The sequence below is a fragment of the Centrocercus urophasianus genome, unplaced genomic scaffold (assembly GCF_019232065.1).
Source record: "Centrocercus urophasianus isolate 14NV4802_14NV808 unplaced genomic scaffold, USGS_Curo_1.0 seq_23, whole genome shotgun sequence".
Classification (NCBI taxonomy): Eukaryota; Metazoa; Chordata; class Aves; order Galliformes; family Phasianidae; genus Centrocercus; species Centrocercus urophasianus.
Window position 1 is genome coordinate 9,620,923 of NW_024884789.1, and position 27,911 is coordinate 9,648,833.

The following is a 27,911-nucleotide window of genomic DNA, read 5'->3' on the forward strand; positions in this document are numbered from 1 at the left end:
TGGCACGGAGGTCATGAAGGGACTCACAGGAGGGTCACTGAGATCATTCTCCTGTACTGCAGACAGCTGTGTTGCTGCACCCCACGCCTACCTCCAGGTGTGCTGGCAGCCTCTGGGCACGCCTTTGCTCCACAAGAAATTCATTCCTGCTTTCTGCAGTCAGGGGCTGAACCTTGCGCTGCCTTTGTTTATGTGGTCTGCTTGGTCGTGCCTTAGGAAATAAAGAATGGACCCTGTGCTTTCATCAGAAGGGTTTGTTGAAGTTACCTTCACAAAGAGATGTCCATGTTTGTTTGGTTATAGGATGTTACATTAACATGGATGTGACTTTTCTGTACACAGTAGAGGTGGTTGAAAGATAAAACTTCCTGAGTGGCCTGCACTGCTGGATTTGTGCTCTGCAGAGCTCCAGGGGGAACTGGGAAGAATTTGTCTGATGTTGTATCACAAAAGTCAGATTTTCTGTGTGTGCTGAGAGGCTGAGTCAGCTCTTGTTGATTTTAGTTGTCCTTGCAGCACAGCAATGCATTCGAGGCCTTCAGGGTAAATGTCTTCAAACCACTCTTGCCTTCTTAGTACCATCACAATATTCTCCTTTTTCAAATGTCAGCTGTCTCCCCATTTGTAGGTCCCTATGAATTGTTAAGAATGTAAAGTAGCTCAGTTACAACAGAAAGAATGAAAATATTGGTACATACGATTCCTCTTCAGGTTTGGTCACACGTTTTGTTGGTGCTGTTTGTTTTGAAGTGATTAAGAGCTTAGGTGTTTTTAAGACTGGTATTTTCTAACAAAGAAAAGAGAATTCTTTTAAAATCTCGTAGGTCTTACCTAATGCAAGGATAAACTCACAAGGGCATTTCCAAGAAAAACAATTCTTCTATGTAGGTCAGCTAGGAAACGCTAATGAAAATACATCTTAAGGAAAGGTGCTCAAAATGGTCAGTGTTACTGTTATGTCATATGTAAGTTGTCTTGCAACATATTTGTAACAGAGTTGAAGAAATCTGTTACATTTAGAAAAATAGCTCATATCCTACTTCAGCGTAGAAGTGGCAAAAAGTTATAGGAAATAACTGCCTAAGAGTGGTTGTAAGGACAGTCACTTCTGCGTTTCCAACTGGCCTCGAGAAGTTCAGGAATAATGACTGAGTGGTTTTTATAATTTTTTTCAGTGACAGCTTGTACGGTTTGGCACTCTGGAGAAATGCTGTAGGAAAAGAAAAGAGGCCTAAATAAGGTCTAAAATGAAAGAAGCCTTAAGAGAAAGATCACTTTCCAAACTCTGCTATGCTGTAAAACAGTCTGGCTTTGCACTCCTTATCCAGAAAGAAAAAAAAGAGTCTCTTTTGGAAAAAGAGGGAATTTCCTTATGTAAAGAAACCAAGACTCATTTTTTTTCTTTGTAAAAAGACGTGTAAAAGCTAGAGATAAGGAATTAAAAAACAAAACAAAACCAACAACAAAAGGAAAATCTTGAAAGTTAGTGAAGTGTGTGGGTGTATACACAGATACGCAAGCACACACTTACATGTTTTAAAACAGAAATAAGAAAGCACCTGGTTCTGCATTGTGATCTTACACATTCACCATGTGTCTGCTGCTGGTATTGCCCATGCTGTGCTAACACAGGTAGGCTAGCATAATTGCAGCCTCAACTTCAGGTTGCTGAGCCATGGCCTTAATTTTCTTTTCCAGTGGTATAATTCCTGTTCCAGGCCTCATTTGGAAGGGATGGATTCTGCACTGCTTTTTTTCATGAATGTTTAGTATAGCATGTGACTTTTAACTTGACAAACACTAAATTGCTGGGTGATGCTGGGACTGTGTTACAGTAGCTCTGTCCTCATCAGTTAGTGTTGCAAAGTTTACCAGGTGATCTCCAGGAGTCTCAGTAGGGTCCTCACCTCTTTACTCCTTGGGATGTGACTCTCTAACACTTCTTTTTCCAAGACAGAAGTGCTGACAGCCATAGGGGAATGGGAGCTTAGGAGAATGCTTGCAGTTTGTCCTTGGGGAAGTGGTTGCTGGGGCTTTATGTCTATGTCACTGTGTGTGAACATGGGACAGAGCCCCTGCTCTGGTGTGCTGAGACAGAAGGACCTCACTGACATTGCAGCAGTGGTAATAAATTTAGTGATATTTGATTAGATTCACTGTATTGTTGTTTGTTTTTTTTTTTCTTTTGTGTAGATAGTGATTTCTTAGCTCTCCTTAGTCTTGAGGTTAAGCCATTGCTTTTGTAAGATGAGATGCTTATATTGCATATGTTGTTCCCACTGCTCGTGATAGCCCTATTGAATCTACTGTAAGATAAGTTTTTAGCGATACTGGGGAGATCGGTCACTCAGTGGAGTGACTCTGACATACCAAAGAAGCTATTCCCTTTTTTTGTTTGTTTGATTTTAATAAAGCTGTAAGAATTACAGAAGAGAGAGGGGATACTTTCTAAGCTTTTCATCTTACAGAATCACTCTGGGCTGGAAGAGACTTCCTCCTGTTTGAGCAGAACCAGAGCAGGTTGTCTAGGACTCTGTCCAGTCACCTCCCAGAAAATGTGTGAAATGTAGTTTAGTCTGTGATTTGTTGCAGCACATCCAATTCAAGCCTGTTAGCCATTGAAGGAAGATTCAGAGCTAACTCTATCAGGACATTCATAATCCTGGATGTTTTGTTTGTTGATAGTAGTGGTGTGTGTTTGTGTGTGTGCTTGGGGGGTAGGGGGAGGTGTTATTTATTTGTTTTTATTTGTGCTTTATATCGTCTGAAGTGTATTTGACAATGATTCGTTGAGGCTGTGAAATGAAAGCATATATTATTGCCTAATAAAATTCTGAAAATTGAGCAATTTGTTTAAAAATATGAAATGAGCTGACAAACTTACACTGCTCTGTGGGATGTGGGGTAGGGAATGGTTTTAACTCCTAATGACGTCAGTACTACACACTGCAGACAAAGTAGCAGGTGATGTTTTCTGCTTGCACTTGACAGTGGCTGTACTTCTGTTACTTAAAATAAAAATATCAGGAGACCAATTTGCTACAGAGTCCCATGTATAATCAGACCTCTGTAAGGCTACATATTGGGGTTGCTGGTGCACGCTCTGTGACTGGATATTGACAAGCTTGACTGTGAGGGGAGAAAGGAGGGCAAATTTGTAGTAGAATTCAGGGTAATTGGCAAAATTGTGGACATGTTCTTCCAGTGAATATGAACAATCTATGCACTTCAAATCCACAGAGGTAATTTACTGGGCTGTAGTACTCATTCATGCTCATCACATTATGCCTGCTATGCTGATGTGTCACAGCATCACATTGTTCTTAGTGCTGTGTTTCTGTGATTCACTGTTTCTGTTTGTTTTTCACTATGAGATTTTAGCTTGAAAATACTCTATATTGTAATTGGTACAGTTAAGGAGCATGCAAATAAGCAAAATCATAGACATGCTTTGAGATTTTTTCCGCTGTCTTGACTGTTAATTTCATCTGAGTTAGAAGGAAACCAGGTCCCTAAGTCAAGTGGGATTTTAAGCTCACAAAAACTCCTGTGTCTGCTTCAGTTTCTGAGAACTAGGACAAGAAAGAAAGCAAAAAGCATTTGCTGTGAAAAGCATGCTGTATAATTCCTTTAAAGTGCAATTAGGATGAGTCTTACAGTGAGACACTTCGAAATGCTCCTCGAGAGCCATTGGACGTGTCTCTGTGCTGGAATAGTATGTCCAGACATTTCAGCTCAGCTGAGCAGTATAAGTTACAGAATACTACTTAAGCCTGAAATGTTTATAAGAGGTAATAGTAAAACCAGCAAGCAATGAATTATAATTGTCCTGCTGAGATACGATGAAAGCCTTTATGAGAATCTCCATGTCCCGGTGGGACAGTATGGGTGGTAACTTGGAGAGATCCGCAAAATGGTAGTATGACAGCTTTACAGTCGGATTAATACAAGCTTCAAAAGAAACCACAGGGTCAAAAATGACTTCCAGACTGCAGGCTTGAAAGGCAAAAAGATCTGCCATTGAAATGGTCAGTTAAAAAAGGGAGAAGTGTTACGTGCTGTGAAAGGAGAGTCAGTGTTAGATCAGTGACTCCTTTAAGGTATAGTTTGTTGATGCAGATACTATGTGTAGAATAGAATTTTGTGACACAGTGTTACTTATCCCAGGGACTTGATTCTTGAGAAATAGGAGGACAGTTTGTTGGTGCCAGCTTCTTGAGGGGTTAAAGTAAGGAAAGATATGTTTTGTTATACAGAAAGTCACAAAGGAAAAACAAAAGAAGCAGGTGAGGTAGGATGATAGAAAGATGGCGGAGGGCATCTAGCCTAGTACTTTCATGCATCTCACAGGAAGAGAGCATTGAAAGCAGGTTGAGAAGTTTAGACTGCTTCTTAGGCCGGGAAAACCAGCGGAGATGTGCATTCCATCCATCTGAATGGCTCTTCTAGTAAAAACATGGCTAGACGTGAGCACGGTCCAGGAATGGCAAATGATGAATGACTTAGCAAGCTACCTTGCTGGGTATTTAATCTGTGTGGTTATCTAAATAATCTGAAATGCTTCTCTTGGCCTGTGTCAGTTCTGGGCAAAATGAAGTGCCATGCATTAAACCTTGTGCTATTTCAGCTCTAAGGTCCCAGCAGGAACCCAACAAGATATGGCTTCATGAAAGGTGATACTATATTAAACTAACAGTACAAGTTGTATCAAACTCAGTTCCAAATTCAATACAAAAAGTCATGTTTTTAGAAGGCATTTTGAATCTAGCACTAGCACTTCAGTCACTTGCTGATGTCAGTATTAAAAAAATGCTTTGTACAGCTGCTGACTACAAGGAAGATGAGAGGTTAAATTGGGTTAGCGGAAATGAAAGGCGTGCAGTGGAAGAAATATTAGTTTCAGAATGTTTATGGAATTTGTCATTAAATAACAGAAGTGTTTAAATTGGAGGGCCAATTTAAAGCATTCATTTAAAAAAAAAAAAAAAAAAAGTTTTTTTCCCCCTTTTTTGTTAAACTGAAATTATTTACTGAGGCATAAAAGGAAACATCAATTTTCTTCCCTCTCTCTTTAAAAATAAAAATAAGTAGAGGTGATGGCAAATCACTCTCAGTCTCTTACTCTTCAAACTTTCCTGAGCTAGGGCCTGAGCCACCAACATGTATTAGAATAGCTCTGCTATTCTTACTACGGTTGATTACAGTTCTCTGTTATAAAGGGTGGAGGCACTTGGTTGTTCTCCAAAGAAAGTGAGTAATAATTGACCTAATGTACAGAGCACATGAATAACATATTCTTTTGGTAAGAAATTTATGTTTTACAGGGTGTGCTAGAGTTCACATCCCTTTTTCACATCTTCCAAAAGATTTTAAAATACTCAGCTGCTCTATTAAATTTCTAATTCAACAAATACTCAAATACGAAGTATGCATTAGATAAAGCTCTTGAGTTGAATCCAAACATTGAAAAATCTTTTAATCTGTCTTGAAAACAGCTGTTCAGAATTTTGAATAGAAATAACAACTTCCTTCAGCCTATATCGTCGATGTCTGCTTCAGTCTCAAGCAGGAAGGAATTTCTTTCTGTTACTGTGATGCAAAGTCTTGCTGCAGTTCCAAGGATTCAGCTATCCCCAAAACATACCAGAATTGGTATTCTGCCCTTGTTGAAATCGGTAGAAATGCTTCCTTTGAATTCAGTGTGATAGAGGACAGACTAAGAGACGAGTTAGTTTTGAATCGTTAATGTTAGTTGTCTGGAGTGTGGCTGCACAAGGCCCTGCTGACATCTGCCACTGTTTAGAGACTGCTATTGTTCTTAGTGTATGTTTGCTGAAGGAATTCTTGATATGAGAGGTGTGTTTTTCAGTGTCTGAGATCATTCAAACAAATTGGGTAAATGTATGTTCTGCATATCCACATGCACATTCACTTTCGTTCTTTGTTCATAATACTTGGGTAATCTTATAAAACATTACGTCATGACTCCTCACTGAAGAGTACAAGTGGAATTTCTAGGCAACTGCTCATTGTATCCAAAGAAATACCAGAAATGTTCAAGATGGTTAATGTTACGCTGAGCATCAAACCCAGTAATTATTTGCCACTTACTGTAAGCTATTGCCAAAACCCTGTGGGCAGTGGCTTATGTTCGTTCTGTGTCTTTGCTTGGCTATGACCAGAGGATGGATTATGCGTACATTTCATGCACAACAGCAGCTACAAGAAACTCATATTGCTTGTACAGACCAATACCATCTCCAATACCAACTGTACATACAAATACCAATAGCATCAGTTCAAACTCAGATGGTGGAAGTCCTGTAGTGTTCAGGGGAATGAAGCCTGGATGAAACCTCTTAGGAAGGAAGTACGGAGGTGATTGAAACCCTAGTGAAGTCAGAGAAAGGGATGCCCGGGGACTTGGGTGGGCTTTGAATCAGACCTCAGAGTTGATGCAGACAGACTATTTTCTGCCAGATTTTAAGAAGGTACATGAGGTTAATGAGAAAGCTCTGTGCTGTAGTACCATGCATTAATGTCAGCTAGTAATTCTGGATAAAAGCTCACAGACATAAGCCAGAAATACGAACAAGCTCTAACAACTCTAGAAGGCTGCTATTTCTGGCTCTAAGGTACAGAAATACTGCTACTTTTAATGGTGTTCATTTAACAGCAATTTGGGGTTTCAAGATGATGAATAAGATATTCTAACAGAATAAACAGCAAGCGAAACACTTACTGTCTCTTTCCCTTTTATGATATAGTGTTCCTTTTCTTTTGGGCTTATGTGCTGCTTACACAATCTGTCTGATATTCTCATTTCTAAAATGTTTCTTGAGCGCAGATATGCTAATATACATTGGTTAAAGCATAGAGAAGTGTGTATGTGTCCTCCAATAGCTTTTTTGAAATCCAAAGGCCCTTATCATGCACTTCAATTGGATTCATGTTATACCCAAATTTGAGCACATGGACTGGAGTTTTGGGCCATCCTTTTCCCATGAGGTGATGCCTATGACTTTCTGCTCCTCATTCAAAGCAGGGGGCCAGCCTGATGCTCACATGAAAAATAAATAAGATCACTTCTATGAGCAGGGCTTTTAATCAGCTATTTAAAATATGCTGATCCCATTTCCAATTCCTAATTAAATGAGGGAAGGAAGGAGATCAGAATGCTGCCAGGCAGGAGTTCCATCCAGTGGTTATCTCATTTCAAACATGTGGGCTAAATTACATTATCTTTCTAATTTAGGCTTATAGTATATTCACACACTAATAAAATGCTGGTGTGTAAGGGCAGTTTAACCACTGCAAGTGTATTTTATTTTATAAGACTACACTATTTGATGATTTAAAAACATTTTTCTAATTTGAATTTTATTTATCACAGGCATAGTTGAAGCCTGAAGCTTAATTACTGAAATAGATATTTCCTTACAGGAATGGTGTAGATAAAATATGTTATTTCTGGGAACAGTCTTACTTACCTTTTGGATATAGTGCTCAATACCTCTGATGATCAGGAGGAAGCGTCTTAAATTATGAGCTTTCTACTGTTTTATGGGAATTTTTTTAAAGCCACCTAAAAGTTTTCCCACAGTGCTGGTTTACAACCAGCTGAAACCTTAGACATCACTAAAAACAGACACCGTCTGTTGTTCCATTAGCATTGCTTAGAGTGATGCATGTGTGTATCAGTGACCAATTCTTAAAGGTACCCATCTATTAAAAAGAAGATATTTCCTATATTTTTAAGTACGAGTTTAAATTGGCATTGTAATTACTAAACCTTGCAGTTTAGATAGGTGCCAGAGCTCCCACTGAGGAACTCTGAACTGCTTTATACTGTTTTCTGTACACTTACCCATCTTAACTCCCAGCAGTAGATAGGAGCTGCATCCTGCTTACCACCTCCATTCTCTCTTACCAGTTGTGGGAAATCCTGGGCTGCTGTCCATTGTGTGCCACGCTCTTATGCTCAATTCCAACAAGAATTTGACTTCCTAACATTTAACATACTCTTTGTCTCAGGTGCAAATCTGCTTTTGGCCTGAGAGCTCAGGGAGTCACTGGGTTCCTAGCAGTTTAATACTGAAGTTAAAGCCCATTGAAATTAAAAGGCAAAAGATACTCAAGGATTTCAGTAGTGTATCTGAGATTCTATATCCAGAAGGGTAAGTGAAGCTTTCCTAGGTGTGGATTCCCTTACTTCCTTTCCTTCCGTTAATCCTGACGTATTGATGGAAGCATCTTCACATCAGTACATGCTTCACACACTGCTGAGTTACAACAGGAAGATATGTGGGAGAGAGAAAAATGAATGGGATGTGCTTAACAATCTGGAAACTGCAAATGGGACATGCTTTTCTAGCAAACAGTTTTAAACTACATCTTTTACTGCTCATTAATTTTATTCTAGTTTTGAAAGATGCCTTAAGATGGGGACAAAATTAAGCCCTGATGTGGTTTACTCAGCTCCAATTCATTTATTCAATTGTTGTTCTTTCAGGGTTAGAAATATTTCAAAAGACATCAGAGGTACTGGCAATCCATTAGCTATAGTGCTCGGTTTTGTCTCATGTTTTACTTTTTTGAGATGGATAGATAGCAATTGCCTAATTTGACAGACAAGCAGTATGTTGTCAGTGCAGTTGAATCAGGCCATCCTTCATTTCTGAGTCTTTTTTTTTTTTTTTTCCTAATGTAATTTATCACTGGTTTAGTATTTCAGCTACACAAATAATATTTTGTACCTTATCAGCTTGAAAATATCGAAAATGAAAAAATATGGAAGTCAACTCCACAGATGGGGAGAGTACGGGAGGAGGGGAAAGCCCTCCTGAAAAATACAAGGTTAACGTCTGTGATTTCTGCAATCACTGCTTATTCTTGTGGTCACCTGAGTGCTTGCAAGTATGTAATATTTCAGAGTGCATATTCAGATGGAATATTGAGGTCTGTTGCATCAGTGGTAAACTCATTGCATTGCTGTGAAGTTCTCAGGCATCTTTGTGCTTCTCAGCATGTGAAGGTGAGCACTGTTGGCTGCTCCTGTTCTGCTTGATGTGCAGATTGCTCTCCTGGATGTTTTCTCCTGGCTGGCTGCTCCTCACTAGTCGGCTCTCCAGGCCTCCCTTTTCACTAGTTAGTAGGCCAGCCTGTCCTGGCAATAATCCCTCTCCTTACTGGCTGGTGAAACTCTCAGGCTGTCCTTTTCCTACCCTTCTTTCTCAGCCCTTCTCACATGATGCCTGCTGGTTCCCAGTGTTTGTCTCTCCATGTTTTCGTGCTTCCACTTGTGTTGGATTTGCTTTGATCCAACCTGTCTTTGCTGCCTTTGTGTTTTTCTTCCCTCTTCTTTTTGCTGTCTTGGCTTGTTGGATCCTTGGAGAGATCCGCTCTCTGTATTTGCAACAGAGGACATTGTATGGTTACTAATAGAAAACTGAAGAAATGCTGTAGGTTGGAGTGATGGTTGTTTATCACTTTTTATTTACTATAGGATTTTTAAGTTCACTTATGAACCAGTCTGTGCTTACATAGAAATGCCTATGGTAAAGCCTTAACTGAAGTGTCTTGTGCTTCTGTTACATCTTTCCCATAATCGTGAATTATAGGTGTATGTCTAAAACTGCCTGCCGTTTCCCTTAGGACTTAGAAATGTGTCAATTCACTCTTCTGATTCAGACATCACAATTATAACTGTAGTCTCACAAATGCTTCTCTTTGTTCATGTGGGAGAATCGTTTTCAGGTGATCACAGCAATGGGAAAGGCAGTGCAGCAGAATTCATCGCAGGTAAAGATCTAGTGCAGATGATGCTGTGAGAAAAAAAATTCTGTGGCCCTTCTTCAACTTGTTTCAAACTTTGTTCTGCAGTCAGTTCAAGTAACAGTTCATGCTAATGTTACTTGATGTTTTGTCTGAGTTAGGAGTAGACAAGTACATCTCCGTTGTTAGATTCTATAGCCTCATGTCATCTCTGCTCAAGAACTGCATTAAGTATCCGTGGTTTTGTCCCTGTTTCACTCAAATCTATTTTTAAGTGCTTTTGCTTTTTTTGTGTGTGCCAGTTTTCTTTCTTCCTGATTATGGGATAAATGTCATAAATCACTCTAAATACTGATTAACAAGTCAGTCTCTAGTGGTAAATACACAGCCTTGTCCATTGGAAAATACTCTTCCCTTCCCCCTTGCCTCCCCATGTGCTTTTTCCTCTCACGTCAGAAATTTGAATCCCACGTGAGAAGGCATTGTTCCCATGTAGCAGCCCATTCCCTTCAAGTGAATATCATCTGTCCTTCTCCTCTATGATTTTTAAAGTTTTTGGATTGCTTTTACACATGTGTGTCCAGTATAGATATATTTCTGTATAAAAAATAGTTCATAGCATCTATTGAGTTGGAAAATTAATTAGACGACCTAATTGATTGTGCATGAGTTCTTCTGTGGAATGTGTTCTGCTGCTGTGTTGCACTTGCCCAGCACAGAAAATCTCAAGAGCTAATTCTTTTGGTCATTTATTACGAACAGACAATTAATTGAATTTAAAAAAGACTTGAAGATTCAAAACACAAAAAACATTATGCAAAAAATCTTTTCTCCTTTTATTGCAATAATGCCAAGAGGACAGAATTCAGCTCAAAGCTTCCTTTATCGTTCACAGAACGCACAAATCTGTGTCCCAAAGGCTGTGTAGTCTGAAGAGGAAAAAACCTTACAGCGTCCAGAAGTATTGGCAGCCCTACGTTACATACAGAGAGATTAAGTCACTTGTGTAAGGGTATACAGGGAGTCTGTAGTGGAGTCTGAAACTGAACCCAGGTCATCTCAGTCCCAGCCAAGTGTCTCAACCACAAGACTATCCCTCCTCTTCAGTATGTCAGTGTAGAAAGTAGGCCAAAAAGTAGTTTCCATCCTCTTCTACACAGCATTTTGTAAGGCTGTGAAGTATTATGTATTAGACAGGCATCTGGATCAACAGCAGTTTCTACAGATTCTTTTATCTGTAAACAGCAGCAAAGCCTGTTAGTGTTTTGTACATTTCATATAAATTATTATTTTATCTATATTTTATCTGTATTTGATATAGTTAAATCTGTACATAGCAAACTTAATTACAAAGCATTTTGATGATTTTTAAGAATGGAAAATGTATGGAAAAAGTATTTAAAGGACTCTGCGTTCTGCGGCGCTCTTCATTTTCATGTGTTTTAGGTTCCACTGCTGTTTGTTTATCCGATTAGGCAGCAGTGATGTGCTATACCAGGCTACGTAGTACACAACATATACTGAAAAAGGGAGGCTTGGATGGCATAACAGGCTAATTCACCCATGTTACCTGAAGGTTAATACTCCTATGTGGGGAGCTAGTGATGCTAGTGTTTTCCTGTCTTATCTCTGAGAGATTCCTATTCTACTGAGTACTTTCTTGTCTTCTCTGTATATCCAGTGTTAGAAAACTTGTGCTGAAACATTCTGTGCTTCAAATGGAAGTGTAAGTATGTGAGGAGGGAATGCCATGGATATCCATCATTATCATTCAATTACGAGATTCTTGTATGAAATCAGCATTACTTTGTTGAAGTGCACGTGTTTTCAGGAGTCTGATGCTATTCCCCATGAGGGTATAATGAATTAATTACAATTGGTGTGTGTCACTTTCAGTTGAGCTGGTATGGGCTAGCTTTTGGAAAGAGGCCTCTGATGCAGAATGGGTCTCTCCTTTATCTTTATCCCCTTAGTGGCTGTTTCTTTGTGTGGCAGTTTGTGCATGCACAGTCACAAGAAATGAGCTTCCCCACAGAATCACAGAATGGTTGAGGTTGGAAGGGTCCAGTGATGGTTATCTGGTTCAGTCCCCAGCTCAAGCAGGGACACTTCCAGCAGGTTGCCAGGACTATGTCTAGGCAACTTTTGTGAGTATATTCCTATTAGGAATGTATTCCCAAGAATGTACATTGCTATAATCACTTCCTGGGAAACAGTTTTGATTTAGTTTTGACAGGCTGTTTAATTGAGAATTGTCAGGAACGGTTTCTCTAATCCTTAGAAACCCTTAAATCCTTAGAATCCCTTAAAAACGTGATATATGCAGAAAATCCTCAGACATTTGAAGCCGTTCATTCTTTGATATCCACCTCTTAGTGCTATGCAAGGACACACGTTCAACTAAGCTGTCAGTGAAGACAGGAATGGCAGAACATCTTGAAGAAATAATATGCCTTTACTTGCTTTCATTAAATGATAATGTAGCTGATGTTCCTTGGCGCTCTCCAATAAATATAGAAGTCTAGAAGCTCTCTGAATAACTTAGATTTTCTGCAGCTTGTTCATGATGAACAGCTTAATGCTTCAGTAAATATTAAAAAGAAAGTAATTATGAAGAGAGAGCCCGAGGCTCGCTGAAAACGTGTAAAATCCAAAGACCAGAAGAATGCTAACTGAGAAGTAGTCTGTAGCAGTATCTACTGGATCATACAAAACAAAACACGCAAATAAAAAAGTCCCAGTGATTAAATACACGAGTATTAGTATCTCATGTAAGTGTAAGTATGTGAGGAGGGTACACCATGGGTAGCCATCATTTTCATTCAACTAGGAGATCCTGTTCTTGTATGAAATCAGCATTGAAAGTATTTGTCAGTTGAGCTGGTAGGGGCTGGCTTGAAATACTTGAAAGTATTTGTCAGTCAAGATCAGATCATTTCCCTTCATGAAGAGAGATGTTTCCTACTTCTGGAAGTGGGTATTAATTGCATGAAATAATTGCAGTTACGGTATGTGTTCCATAACATTTCAACAGAGATACCATCAAACTTACACAGAGTTAACTAGTGCATGCCATTATTGTGTTTATATTTGGATCACTATATTAGTGCAGATCTCGTATGTGTAGTTATGCAAAATGAGCCAGGTGCTGATCATGATTGCATTGGTGTAAACACAGAGTGATGCCACAGTTTCACTGAGGAAGGATCTTCCAAAACAAGAGTGGCATGGTATTTCAAGTTGATGCATTTCACTGTAGAGTTAGAGATGAGACATTACTGCCTGAACTAATTTTTTGTACATTATCAGTTTAGATTTGTAACACTTTATGAGATACAGGGAGAGCATAGTGCAATCACTGCTAAAGTATTTATGTGCAAATGTATATAATGCACTGAATATTATCATTGTTTTTCTGATATATTTTTAATGCATTTAGCTAGCTATTTACAAGGTTAAACTGTGTGTTCAAAATTTACCCAAAAAAGAACAGTATTAGTTATTAAAAGGAAAATAAATGAGTATTGACATCATGTCAAATCTGTCATCACTAAAGTCATCACTAAAAAATGTGTACATGAGAAGTACAGAGAATGCATTAACCCAGACAAGTGCCTGGTTGAAGAGATTTGGTCAGGGAGCTGGCTGCCATTTGAAGAAGAGTGTCTTTACAGGAATATGATCTACATGCCCCTTGCTTTTCCACTTCCATAATTCCTCAGGAGTGCTGGTCCTTTTTAGTTCTGGAAAAGAGGGAGCTTTCTTAGGGCAAGCCAGACAATTCCTGGCATCTGTTGGGAAGGAGTAAGAAGAAACTGTTGATTGCTCTAATTACCTTGTTAAGGAGCTGCCAAGACCTTAGAAGTTTTGCATTAGGACCACAAACATTTGTCCCTATGTCATTATGATAATATGTACTTACCAACACCCCAAACACCATAATTACATTTACTGCCTTCCCTTTAAGTTATCCACACTGAAAGAAAGTCGACTTCTTGCTGTTCCTGCTGTATGTTTACTCTTCGTATTTCACTTAGCTTGAATGGTGAAATTGGCTTTCCTCCATTCTCTCACCTCCCTTTTTTATTTATAACCCATTTTCAGTCCTGGGCTGAGTTTGATTCCAATGATCTGCAATTGTATTTTGTTTCATGACACTGCAGAGAAACATTTATATACTATTCCCCCCTTCCTCTCCCCCACAGTTCTTTCTAATGCATTTATACTGCTCCTTCTTTTAAAATGTGAGCAGTATGTCTTTAAGTCCTGAGTGTTGCATTGTCTGAAAGCATTTTCCCTTTCTTTGGATGTCGGTCTATTTAATATACTGTAACTCATTAGGGTCTGTTTTTCTTACACAGTTTGCACTACTTTTGGATGGTCTCAGCTATTTTACAGTCAGTGTCTTCTGGAGCCAAAGAAAAAAAGCAGAGCCTGTCTACTAGCTTTGTCCTTACCTTGCTATTTAATAGTTAATACTTTGTGGTATGTTAAGACTGTTTCTATAACGTGGCACTTCTTAAGAACTCTACTTTTTAAAAAGTAGTAATAAACTTCAGCCAACTTAGTCTTTTTAAGTGAAACTTCCAGAGTTCTTCAATTGAATCTATTCTTCTGAACAATCACCCGGTCTTCACAATAAATGTGTCACCAATGTTAGTTACTTTTTCTGCAAAAAAAGAGGCATTTCTTTTTAGCCTGTGAAAGAAACTGGAAAAATTAAAATCTGTAAAGAAGTGTTCTTTTGTATCTCACACAGCAAAGTAGAGTGGGTCAGAGTTTGTCAGGTAACTGTTTATTCAGAAATGAGAGGTTGTTCTGCATTTAGCTGCATTGCTTACTGTTTTCTTCATCACGGAAAAGGATAAAATGTGGTAACAATTTTCTGTATTTGGACTGCAGCCGTACATAATTGGGAACAACAGAGCTACAGCCTTGATTTTGGTGAAATGCTTAGTCTGCGTGTTGGATTAAAATGTGTGCAACAAATCACTCCAATTCTGTAATAATTTTTTGAACATTATTTTTTTATTTTATTATGGTAATGTTATTACTTTTCAGTTACAGACTTCAAGAACTGGGTCAAGAATAAAATTGGCATGAAAGTAGTTGTATATTTGTTCTTGAAAATGGATTGCCAAAATACTCTTTTAAATGGCCAGCCTGAATTGTTCTGTACACCCACTGCTGCTGATAATGTTAGGCTTATGTGGTTAGTAAGCAGTTATTTTAAAGCCCTGTTATTTAACCAGTATCCTAGGAAGACTAGATAATATTTGTTAGATAGAAATGTTAAACAGATCGTCTGTGCAAAAAGGCATTTGTGAAGAAGCTTACAGAATGGAAAATAAATCTAGGCTGAAGTGTGCCAGCAAGTCAATATATGAGAACAATTTGCGACAAGCAAAGGTGAGGAAGACGTGCAGAAATGGGGTCGTCAGATTCATGAATTAGAGGATAATGTTCCTAGGTCTGGGATACATAAGGCAGGAACTAATTTTTGTGGTTAACTAATACAGAACAAAAAATTATGATACCGGTGGAAGTTATTTATTGCAGGTGTTGGATATGCCTCCATGGATGTTTTTTCTCTTGTTAAATTAACGAGAGGCAACTTGGAGCAGTGATCTGTCCACAGCACAGCTGTGGTATTTTGAGCCATTTCTACTGCCAGATTCATACCTCTGCCTTACAGCACTGACCAGGTGCACTGGTTCCCCAGTTCCAGTGATATCCTAGCAGTAAACAGTGTTAAATCTTAACAATTTGAGCTCTGTGCTGAACTGTGCACTGGTGCAGCTGAGAGGTGGCCTTGTTAATATATGAAGCCACCTCTGGCACTGGAAAGCAGCAGACAGAAGTGACATGGGAATACTTTCTTCACATACCACAACTAAATCCACCAAGCCTCATTGGTAAGAAGCTTGGGCACTGTAGGACATAAGGTTTAAAATATTTACAAAGTTTTTTCTTTCTTTCTGAACACTCTCTAATATCTTTGCCATGTACTTTCCAGCGATGACACATTCAGATCTGACTAGGATGAGTAATGGTGTCTGGCTCAGGGGAGGAGGGGACAGAGGAGAGCTTAACAGTGAGTAATTATTTGAGGAAATGGCCCATGTGGAAATAAGTGTTGCGATTGGATGCATTTATCAACTGGCATTTCAGTGTCCCCTGCAAGTGGAGACTTACCGTGTCTGACTTTTGAAATGGTTGGAAGTCGGTGCACTGAGCAGACACAGGGCAGTTGTGTTGTGGGTCTCTCTTGATTCAGCCTGTGAGGTGAGGTGTGTGGTCCTCCCCTACTAAGCAAGGTGGAAGTAAATAGTTGTTATCCCATGGATTCCGGACCATGATCATTTACTTTTCTGCCCAGTGCTTAAAAGCCATGAAGTCCTGTGTAAATGTAAAAGGTGATTTCCAGATAACCTAGGAACAACTAAAAGGGTGCACTTTATAAGTGAAAATGGAGAACAAGCGCATCAGCCTTTCCCATTCCTCTGGCAAGGTGTCATGCTAGTTTGCGTTAGTTTCTTGGGAAATGTACGCCTGTAAAACATTGTCCGTTCCCTTTGTCCTTATCAGGAGATGTTTTCCTGACTGAAGGTACATAAAACCACTTTGACAGACATTTGGAAATTTAACCTGAAATGCTCAGCCTTTAAAACTCAACGTGCTGTGGAAGTGCTTACTGCTGCAGCTTGGTTATGTTGTCTTACTGTGTCAGTTCTGAGTCTTCCTGTAATTCTTGGCATTTTACTGAAAAAGACCCCTCATTTCGAGCACAGCTTCCTGATATGTGGTGTGGCGTTTATTTTCATCATCTTTAAATGCATTGCTCCTTTTCTGAAGAGAGTAAGATGACTGAAGTATAGTGAAAGCTGTATTTTTCTATTATCAGTGTGGTTGTTTGTGTAACAAAGGGAAAGAGTTGTATGGTTTCCAACCGAGGTAAGAAACAAGGCTTTCTCAAAGAACTAAGATGTAAGCTTCTCGTTATATCTATGCTGCTGTTTGTTTCAGATGTTATATCAGATTACTTGATCTACATTTATTTCATTCCGAGCTTTTAAGCTTGGGAAAAATGACAGACATTTTGTTTGCACAAGTATAGCCAGGTCAATTTAGAATCTCTGAAGCAGGTAAATATGATGATGTATGCAGGCTTCCTTCTCTTCCATGAATTTTTGCTGTAATTCAAATAACCAGCCATTGGACATTTATGGAAACTCCTTTGGAAATCATGTCATCTGCTTTTTTATTCCTAAGCTAATTTTTCTAATCTAAAATTTGTGCTTTTCTCTTGTACTTCAAGAATGCCACTGGAAAACAGAATCACTTTAAAATACTTTTTTTTTTTTTCCCCATTAGAAATACACATTTTTTATGGTTAAGAAAAAAATGAAGTAGAAATTTCTCTCTTAAATAGCTGAAGATTTTCTCTCCAGTTGTTTTTCCTTTTGCCCTCTTCTGTGTGTTCAGTTTGCTTTATTTCACAGGGGGCTTTTAGTGGCACCATTGTAAATGAGTCTGTAGGTTTGTTACATTGCTTACTGAATTGGGTAATAATAGAAACTGTTCACAGCCTGGGTTACAAAAAACATTGTTAGATAAATTCTTATTTAGATTTGCTTTTCCTTTGGGAAAGTTTGTTTGATGATCTGGTGGGCAGTTGCTTTTGGCCAGCCTTACTTCAGAAGTTTCACTTCTGCTTCATTTTCTCTTTTGCCTTTTGTGCAATACAGCACTGTGCAGGTTATATTCTAAACAAAGCTTCTCTCTGTCTTTCCCAATAGATTGTAGCAAAACCTTACTTATAGTCTATCCATTTCGTTAGACTGAACAATTTAGTTTCCTTTGCTATTAAAATATGAGGATAATTTCCCAAATGTTATACTTGAGCACAGAAGCACAAATTTGCGCAGTGGGATCCCTGACTCTGGAGACACCTGGAACTGTACTTACCTATTAAGTTGTGCACTGTGTTAAAAGGACACTGCTTCTTGAAACTTAGACTGGCAACCTTGTAAACATTGTTCTTTGACTGTATGAGATCGAGTTCCTAATGAGCATTTTCAGGTGCAATTACTTGCAGTTCTCTTTTCCGACTGCAGACCAAGCAGAGGCATGGACTGTCAAGTGGATTTCACTTGGGTTACGTTGTGATCAGTGGACAGTTCTGAGCAGGCTATGTAGAGTCCTGTGTTCCTGCATTGTAGTTCTGTCTCACTTCCAATCATCTCCTCACAAAATACTAGAAACAAAAACACTACTTAGTGGGAAAGTAAGTTCTAATAAAAATGAGATCTACAGCACTTTGACTTAGAACCCCTTCTTACCTTTTCTTATTCTGTGCGTGATAATGGAATATTATTTTTATTCCTTTTTTTCCCCTGTACTGAATAAAAGGAAAGTTGTCCATTTGCATTGCTGAGTGGTTTCAGTTGCACAGCAGTCTCGGCTGGATTTTGGGGCTCATGCAGAGTTTACCCATATGGAGTGGTAGCAGCTAACAGGAATGCTTCCTTCCTCCAAGCAACCTCCTGGGTTTGTTGCTCAGACAGTGCTGTAACACGTGGGACTGCATGAGCTGTGTGTGCTGTGTGCTGAGAACCAGCAAAGCAGCACTCATTTCGTCATCATCCACGATGGCAAGAAGTGGTGTTTTCCTGTTTTGAATAATATAATCCTGATTATGGTAAGATGATTGGTGGCTTGCTAGCATCTCATTCTGTGATCAGTTTATTTTAACAGGGCTGGAAGAATCTGTCAACCTCACCAACAGGTGATTAAGTTTGTAAAATAAGGCTGTAAATTTGAACCATCAAGTATTCTGTATAGAGGGTTTATATGGGATGAATATTGGAAGAGACTGAGCAGAGTTTCATTCAGCATCCTTGCACTGGCATAACTGCTTAATATTGGTTCTGTTTGCTCAAAATCGTATTTAAACATTATTTTTACATGAAATAGGATATTGTTCTTGAAAACAAACTGCAGTTAACATGAAATGAGAGCTTGAGAGCTTTCTGAGTTGAGAACTTAAGAAGTGTATCTGATATTGAAAGTCTTGCACTATCCTGGTGTTTCAGTCTCATTGGTGCTGTCCAGCTTTAACTGGAACATTTACTGGTATTTATTGCTCCGCTTTGTTTTGATCAAAGTCTGACAGAGTTACATATTTCAGTCACCTCTCTGATGGCTTTAGGAACATAAAAGATCTTCTGTGAGGATAACAAAAATTGTCTGCTGATTATGGCTAAAACAGGAACAAGGTAGATCAAAATGCAGCTTCATTCTTTCCCTTAGACTTAACAGACTGGATTCTCACATGATGTACACTACCCTCATTCCATTGCCCTCTTGCTCTTTCTGACACAGGTGAACTTAAAGTGCTTTTAGAGTTTCAGCTGTCTTCTCAGTTGTCTGAGGTTTCTTTATAGAAATAGCTAAAAAATATGTGGAGAGGCAGATAAAATTGTTAGACAGCCATGGCTGATGCCTTACTGAATGTTACTTGCACATGCTGAAGTTTGCATTAGAAATATCATCAAACATTGGAATCATCAGCTGTACATCTTTAACATGTAATTTTACTAAAATATTGTCAAGTCTCAATATTTTTCGTTTAAAATCCTGTTATCTCTTGGGGAAAAAAAAGGGAAGTATTCCCCCCTCCCCCTCCTCTTTTCAATTCCTTATTGATAACTTGGAACCTTGTATTTGAGCTTTACTCATGACGTAGTTTGAGTAATTGCAGATTAATTGCAGTCATAAATACATAAGGGAATTTCATTGTGACAAAGTAAAGATTAGGATTTTAAGTTCATATTCCATGTTGGTGCCTTGTAGCACTGGCTATGTAAGTTTTACAACATCTTCTGAAATCAGCATAATTCATAATTTAAAAAAAATTAAAGGGAGATGATGTAGCTCAAGGAAACTTCTTTACTTGTTATACTACTACCTTCTCATTCTGTCACTGTTTTAGTGGAATACCATTTCCTTTTTGTATGGCTTACGCTTGTAACATGTAAAAAAATCTTCAACTTGATATTAAGAGTGCTTTAATTTTAGAGCTCTTTTGATTAAACCTTTATAAAAACATTGGAATTCAAGTGAATATGGATTTCCCTGTGGTTATAGGTCAGTAAGTACGTACAAATGATCTTCTTGCCCCTTTTTTGGCCTTTAGAATTTCCCATTCAGAACCCAAAAGAAAATCCTACTTGTTAAGATTGTGGAAGATTGTATTTGAGAAAATAGGAGGAAAGTTGTACTCAACAGAAAACTGAGTATTAAGAGCAAAATTTATCAAGGGAAAGGATTAGGTTAAAAGAGATTTAATAATTCTCTATACTGAAATGCTATAAACTTAGATAATAACAATTAGAGGCTGGAATAGCTTGGTTTCGAGTGCATATTTAGCCTATTTCTTGTTGCTGAAACCTTGAGGAAAGATTTGCAATTATTTGAAAAAAAAAAAAGATAAAAAATTATAAAAAAACTTCATATTTCGAAGTCGTATTAGCCACTGCTAGGTCATTTATAGTTTGAAAGCAAACAATGGTTAATGCTGATCCATTCATATTCCAACATAAAATACAAGATGGGCTATTCATTGCTGTCCGATGTGTGCTTCCACAGGGAACAAAATGCCTCCTCTTTTAACCGTCTATATTTAAACTGTATGGGGACAATCTACAATAAAGGATTTCATTCTTAGGAGGTACGCTGGAGTTTTCACGTTGACAACACCAAACTGTGGTGTTTCTAAAGAATTATCATCTGTTGTTTTAATATTAGAAGTTTTAACGTTAGAATTTTTGCATTCAGTGAAGAGATCTCTCTCTTAGACCTTGTTTTGTTCAAAATTAGATGAGACTGTTGATCTATTTGAGGGTAGGAAGCTCTGCAGAGGGATGTGGGTAGGCTTGGTCAGCCACGTCCAGCCCACGGGCTGCATGCAGCTTGGAGCAGCTTGCACTGCAGCTGCCCTGCCCCGTGCCATCATGGTCTGCTCTTCCCGCCAAGCAGCCCGGCGAATCCCCTCAGCTCAACCAACGGCTGTGCTATGAGCGCCATCCGGGCTGAAACCAGGGCACGGCGTGCGGTGCAATTAAAAAATGGATCATGCCCCTTTATCAGACTTCTGTGAGACCTCTCTTAGCAGAGAGAAATACCCCTCACTTCACAATCGTGCCTTATTTGTGTCATCCCTTTTTGGCACTACGTACGTTCGTGAACAACTACTTGGAAGGATGAAGTACAGGAAAAGTAAAATTTCATCAAAAATTGCTGACAAACACCTTGAGAATTCACTGAGAATTGCAGCCACTGCCATCAAACCAGACTAATGCATTAGTTTCACAAAAACAAGATCAAATATCCTTTTTTATTTTCTGTTGCTCTCTCATTTATGTATTTTAATACAAATCATTAATGATTAAACTAAGCTGTTACTTTATATGCATTAACTATATTATATATTTAATGATGGCTGCTCCAAAAGTATTATGTTGGTCCACAATATCAGGGATGACTGTTGGTGGCACTGAGGACTACTGTAAGCCAGTTTACTTATTATGTCAAAGAGTGGCTTGATTAGTTAACAGAATTATTGTATATCCACACAGTGTCCTTGGAATGGAATAAAGATCAGCTGAATGGTTGTTTTCAAGGTGCCCCTGGATTGGGAAGCAATCCTGGTGTCATTGTCTAACAAGAGACCTGTGGGCAGAAGAGAAAAATGTCCAGTCTTTAACACTTAATACCAATGGTTTAATGGAAACATGTTACAGCTAACAAAATTTGGAAGTGGCATGAAAATTGAAGAAATTCATGATGTCATCACTACAAGGCAGCGTGAATTGCTTAGTGACCTTGGCTTAGGCAGCTGGTAACTATTTCAGTACAGACAAACATCAGGTTTATAATTTGCTGGCTGTGCTGACAGGACACTGGAATCTGTCTGGGTGCTGTGTAACAGAAAAACATTTTAGGGTCACTCACAAAGAATTAACCGTAGTGTGCACCCCGGATGTGCAGGAGACAGCAGGAGTTGGCAGTACCACTATTTGCTTGTTGCCCTTGGAGAATGGAACAAAATAAAGTCTACTAGTATTTTATTAACATCTTAGTTTAATTCTTTCTGTTGGATAAGTGGCCTGTCCTACCATAAACAAATCAAAGCAGATGTGTTCCACATGCCCTCCTTTCAGCTGTAGGCAAAGCTTACCCACATATCTGGTACAGCATATGCCTGAATAACAGTGAAAACTGTCCTCAAAAAACTTTCTGCAATCTATATTCATATCCCTCGAGACTCATTTGAGAATAACTTGTGGAAATAAACTCATCCTAACCTTTTTATCTGTATTATTTTAATTAATGTGCTGAATATTTAAAACAAACTAGCATAAAGACTGCCCAGATAGTGTTACTAGGTATTAAACCAAGCTGTAAAGAGGTTGTGGAGAATCTTAAACATATAATACCACTGGTAAAATAGTCACAGTGTATTGATAGAGCTGCTTATTTTCCAAGGATCTGATTGAGAAGTAGATCTGAGAAAAACCTTTAGCAGAGCACAACTGAGTAAAAATGCTGGGGTAGTCAGAAATTTATGTGCAAAAGACTTGCTTGAATCTTGTTGCTTTGCTTTATTACAATTTTTTATTGCAGTGCTCATTATGTTTCCTATCTTTGAAACAGATTACAGGACCGGCCCTTGCTTCACTTTGGTAACGAACCAGATGTGCCAGGGACAGCTCAGTGGAATAGTCTGCACAAAAACCCTTTGCTGTGCAACTGTTGGGAGAGCATGGGGCCACCCCTGTGAAATGTGTCCTGCACAGCCACATCCCTGTCGACGAGGCTTCATTCCAAACATTCGAACTGGGGCCTGTCAAGGTAAGTTAACAGCAGAGCTTCCCCAAGAGCTGCTGAAATTGTTACTGGATTAATCTTAATTGAGTTACACTGCTGTGAATAACCTGTCCTAAGCCATTCTTGGCTATATGTGTGAAGTATGGAAAAACATTGTCAAATGCATTACTTCATGATTCAGTGAGTGCCTGATGTTCAAGTGAGTACATTAGTAACTTAGGTCATGTGAGAGCAGCCAGCATCTTAATGAATTTCTCACTGCCAGCAGCCTTTTCCCTTGGTTCTCTAACGGTGTTTTTCAGAGTTTACCAATCAGCCATTCCATGGAGGAATGTATTCAGTTTCAGAACTCACTCGAAACATGAATCAATCCATGGCAATGCTGTTCTATTTATCTGGTGTGGGATTTTTTTGTTGTTGTTTTTTAGCTAAAATTTGTTGGTTTTGGATTTGTTTGGGTATCTTGCCTCTCAAGCTACACTGTTTCAGCATGGAGAAAAGTGTGTGCTGTGCCATTTAAAATGCCTTACTTTACTTACTATATATTTTATACAATTTTGGAAATGTATTTGCATTTGTTTCAAATCGTAAAATCCACCCAGATGTTGCTTACTTCTTTCTGAGCATGCCTTACCACAGAAAGTCCTTACACTGCTTTTGGCTTTTATTCTAATACTTCCAGCTGTATAAATTCTTTTATTGTCTGGATGTCTGGCAGGAAACAGGAGAAAGTTAACAGGGGCAGCTATGTATTAAACTGATGTGGATTATAAATTCCCAGGACCGTATCTTTGGGACTAGTTTATTTCGATCTGTATAACATTTTCTAATAAGTTGCAGTATTTTTTTTTAAAACAGAGGAGATAAAGATTACAAATCTACTAGCAATTTGATTTAATCATGAAATTCCTGTGAAAGGACTTCAAGGCATTCCATTGTATTAAAAAATGTAGATATCTGTCACAGGCCACGTCCTGTTTGATGCCTGCAGATAGGCATGATGGACTTCAAGATGGGCATGTTTGTGTATGCCACGTAACTTGCACATGTGTTGACCTCAGCCATTCTGTTCCCTCTCTCACTAAAGGCCAGAACTGAATTGTGTCAAAATCTGTAAATTGATGTTTTGAGATCTTATGTGCATAAACAGGTGACCACACCCCTGACCTCATGCCGCACCTATTTATATCACTCTTATTTGTGCCATGGAAAAGTTGCAGTGACCTCTCCTCTGGTTTTGTGAGGTTCACAATAAGGCTACCTCTGCTTGCTACCCATTTCTTCGCATTCAGATGCATTTATGCTAATTCATTCGCAGTGCCAACTCAATTTTGGCCCTGTATGTTTGACCTTTACTTTCCACTTTTCTCTTCTCTTGTAATGTGATCATAATTTCAACAGATCTGCTATAGAGCCACATATTAGCTTTATTTTTCATGCAATTGTACTAAATCCAGTCCTTTTGAAATCAGATAACATCCATTCAGACTGAAGACATTTCAGACTTTCACATCCATATTCAATCTAACTGAAGAAAAACAGGTTAAATAAAATCTCTGCGTAGAAAAGAAACCATTATTATTGCGTGGAGAAATCAGAAGAAATAAAATGGAGGGGAGGACAAGTTTGTTATAAAAAGTAAATAGAGCATCACTGCCCAAAGCTTGACTTTGTCTGGCTGGCTGAAAGTTAAATTAATATTACAGCTGAGATTTCTTAAAGATACACACTACAAAAGCGAAAGCCAAAAGGTGGGACCTTGAAACAGACATCATGACTCAGGAGCATGAGTTCTACTTTTTTCATTTAAATTCAATACAGTGCCATGAAGTCTGGCCTGACTGCTGTTATTAAAGAGCCCCATACTGCTTCAGCTTGAGTCCCTGCAGCAGTGTTTCTGTCAGTGGGTGCCAAAGCTGTGCTGACTGTCTGTGCTTCCCAGCACAGTGGGTAATGCAGGCATGGCGGTGCTCTGACTCTGCTGTGCTTCCCGACCTGGTTCAGACAGCCCAGGGATCTTTACATAATGCTCTGCAATGTGGTACAGATATGCCCCTTGGCGTTTCTGAAACTTCCTACTTGTGGCTCCCAGGGAAATTGCTTCTTGGCCTTTTGTACAGACATAATACTTTGCTTTTCAGGCTGGAAGACACATTACAGCTGTCTCTCTGCGAATTATACAGGGAGGTTTAAAGGCATCACCTCCTTCAGCTTCTCTCCTGTGTAGAAACTTACCCTAGCGTGAAGCCCAAGAATTCAATAAATCGGATTTTGCCAGCAGTGGCTAGTAACCCCTGGGGAAATATGGAAAGCACAGCCATTTGGGTTGGAGAGTGGTGAGTGCTCTGTTTGCTCCCAAAAGATTAGGGAGCAGCAGGCACAAGGCTGCCCTCAGGGGAGTGTGAGCCAGACCTCTGCTGTCTCCTACTGCAGTGTCACTCCTCCTCCTTTAGTCTTTTTTTTTTGTGGCTATTACTAAGCCATAGCAACACTTTCACAGCTTAGTGATGACACATATGTTGTTGTGCTAAAATAGCTGTCAGGCCAGAAACTTGAAAATGTTTTTCTTGTGCTTCCTACCTACCCTGTGATATCATCTTTGTCATTTCATTATCTTAAGTGAAAATTAAAAGCAAAGAGAGAGAAATAAAGGGAAAAATTAGAAAGAAAAAAACCAACAGTTATGAATGTCTAAATAAATCATCAATAATGCCTCTTGATATTATTAAGTATGGTTGTGAAACTCTTTGAGTCAAATCCTAACCACAACTTAAAGTCATGATGCTGATCTTACTGAAGAGTTAATCATTTCCATCAATAACGACTGTGAAGTTCCCTGTATGAGGCACTCTTCATGCACGTTACACACTGTTCCTTCACTCATCTGGGGCTCCTGAATCTCAGCACTTGGCTACATGCTGTATGGAGCTACTAAGATTTTCAAAGTGGCAAGTGATTTTGAATGCCCAGCTTCAGATTCTTTAAAGGAACCTGGGTTTAGGAGGCTGTCTTCTCTGCATCACCATTCCCCAGATGTTTTGCAAAAACAAAACAAGAACAGTTAGATGTTTAATGTCTGTAACAATAATAACCATGTGATTTCTTGCAGAAAATATTTAGAGTACTGCACTTAATCATACTTTGCACAGAGTAATTACAAAATTAGTGTCTGTCTTCACAAGCAAGTATCATAATATTGTGATGGGTGAATAATGGATTTAGGCATATTTACTTTAATTTATATGTAGACAAATTATTATGACTGTTCTTGAGAAATGAATTAAAAGTGGGTGTTTTTTTTCCTTTTTTATATGATAGATGTGGATGAATGCCAAGCTATCCCTGGGATCTGTCAAGGGGGAAATTGCATTAATACTGTTGGATCTTTTGAGTGCAAATGCCCAGCTGGACACAAGTTTAATGAAGTGACACAAAAATGCGATGGTAAGAACTTTCAGAACTTTCTTTTGAAAGGAGAGAGAAGCCTTCTTTTCGGGGCCAACTTTGTTTACAAGTTTGTAACAAACTTTCCAGACTGTTTTTCCTTGAATATGCAAATGCATTCTTCACAACAAACATGGGTAATTGTCCTTTCTCCTTCTAAACCAGAGTCTTAAATATTAGCCCTGCAACTTTTCCCAACCTTTTATTCATGTAAATTTTGCAGACTTAAAGGTACATCTGAAACAAATTAAACATTAAAACTAAAAAAAGTTTTTCACTGAAATGTTTCTTAAGAAACATTTGAGGCACTTGTCTGTCTGTCTTTTAACCAAGAAGTGTATGTGACTGAAAGATTCAACGCATCCCCACATACTCAGTTAAATTGCATTTGATATTAATGAGAGCTGGATACTGCTGAGTGTTGACTGCAGGACTAAACTCTAAACTTATCCTTATGGTTGCAGATGTTTAAGAAGGACAAACATGTTATCTTTCCTTATTGCTAGTCATCATTTGGAAGAGGAGTGCGTACTAGATATTATTGTGAAAATTTTGGCTGCATGATTATAGACTGGGAAATTTTTAAGTGTGATTTGTTACAACTTTTTCTTCCCTATGATATAATAATCAGGCATACTTACTGCAATCTTAAATTTGAAGGGTAAAATCTGAGTAATCACTAGTTGGTTAACTCTCCCCATTTTCCATTGCTTTACAAGCATTTAGCACCTTGCAGATTAAACCCTTCAGATAGCAGAAATGATGAACCGCCACCACCAGGAGTTGAAGGTGTGCATCCACCACCTTTTCTTGCATCAAGTGTTTTTAAGAAAGTACTGAAAGAAATTTTAGTCAGTTTGGAAGAATTATGACAGTCTTTCAAAAGAAAAATACCCTATTTCAAGGAAAACATTATAGTTTAATTACAGATTAGGGAAAGCAGTTTCAGGAGAGTTCGTTCATAGCATGGCTTTCTTACTGACTGCCAGTGGTTTTGGCAGGAAGAAGGCCAACTCCAGGGTAGAACAACATTGCAAATGTTTCCTTCTGCAGATGAAGTACCAAGAACATGGTGAACAAAAAAGAACTGAACACGTGCCTTGTTAAGTGTTAATACTTGGAAAACTGAGAACTGTAGGCTTGCATATGCTGCATTGTATAAACATTGCTACAATAGTTTTGATTGCTAAATCATGTAGAAGAGTACCTTCAGAGCTTGCAGTTGATAACAGTTAAATAATAGTTGACTGAGCCCAAGAACTAGAACTAGGAGCTATCTGCTGAACTAGCAGTACCATCTTATTTTGTGTCCCAGTTCAAGTAGGATCATGATAAAAATCATCAGATACAGAGAGACAATAGAAGAAGATGGGAAAAAGAGATGTGTTGAATGAAGTTCTCTTTATTAGCACAGCTGGTGGAAAATTGGATTTTAGGTGTTGCATTATTTCACTGCTTCATATCAGCATTCCTCTTCCAGTTGCATTAAAGCTGAGGTAAATATATTTTTTTTGTGGTGATTGGTGGGACAATTTTTCACAGAATGACATTCATATTTGTGGGTACATCGAGTATACCTGCCTTTATAAAACTTGCATGCTTAATAACGACAACATTGCTTACATGAATGTCAACACTAATATAAACAGTGAAATACTGTTTGGGTTAGGCTCAACCCTAAAATAAAGAGTGGTGATTTTGCTTTTAAAAAGGTCAGACTATATAAACAGTGGCAAAACTGAGTTTAAGATAAACATTGGTGAATTTGAGTCAGAAGATGCTTGAATATGATCCATTTACAA

The 27,911-nt window shown here is 38.5% G+C and overlaps 1 protein-coding gene across 1 annotated transcript in view; it reads left to right on the plus strand.

The window, feature by feature from the left end:
* FBN1 (fibrillin 1) overlaps positions 1 to 27,911 on the plus strand; it is a 147,033-nt gene that overhangs the window by 28,111 nt on the left and 91,011 nt on the right. The window contains exons 6-7 of the mRNA XM_042824402.1: positions 22,492 to 22,689; positions 25,984 to 26,109. Of these exons, the coding sequence (XP_042680336.1) occupies positions 22,492 to 22,689; positions 25,984 to 26,109 (324 nt within the window). The remainder of the gene's footprint in view (positions 1 to 22,491; positions 22,690 to 25,983; positions 26,110 to 27,911) is intronic.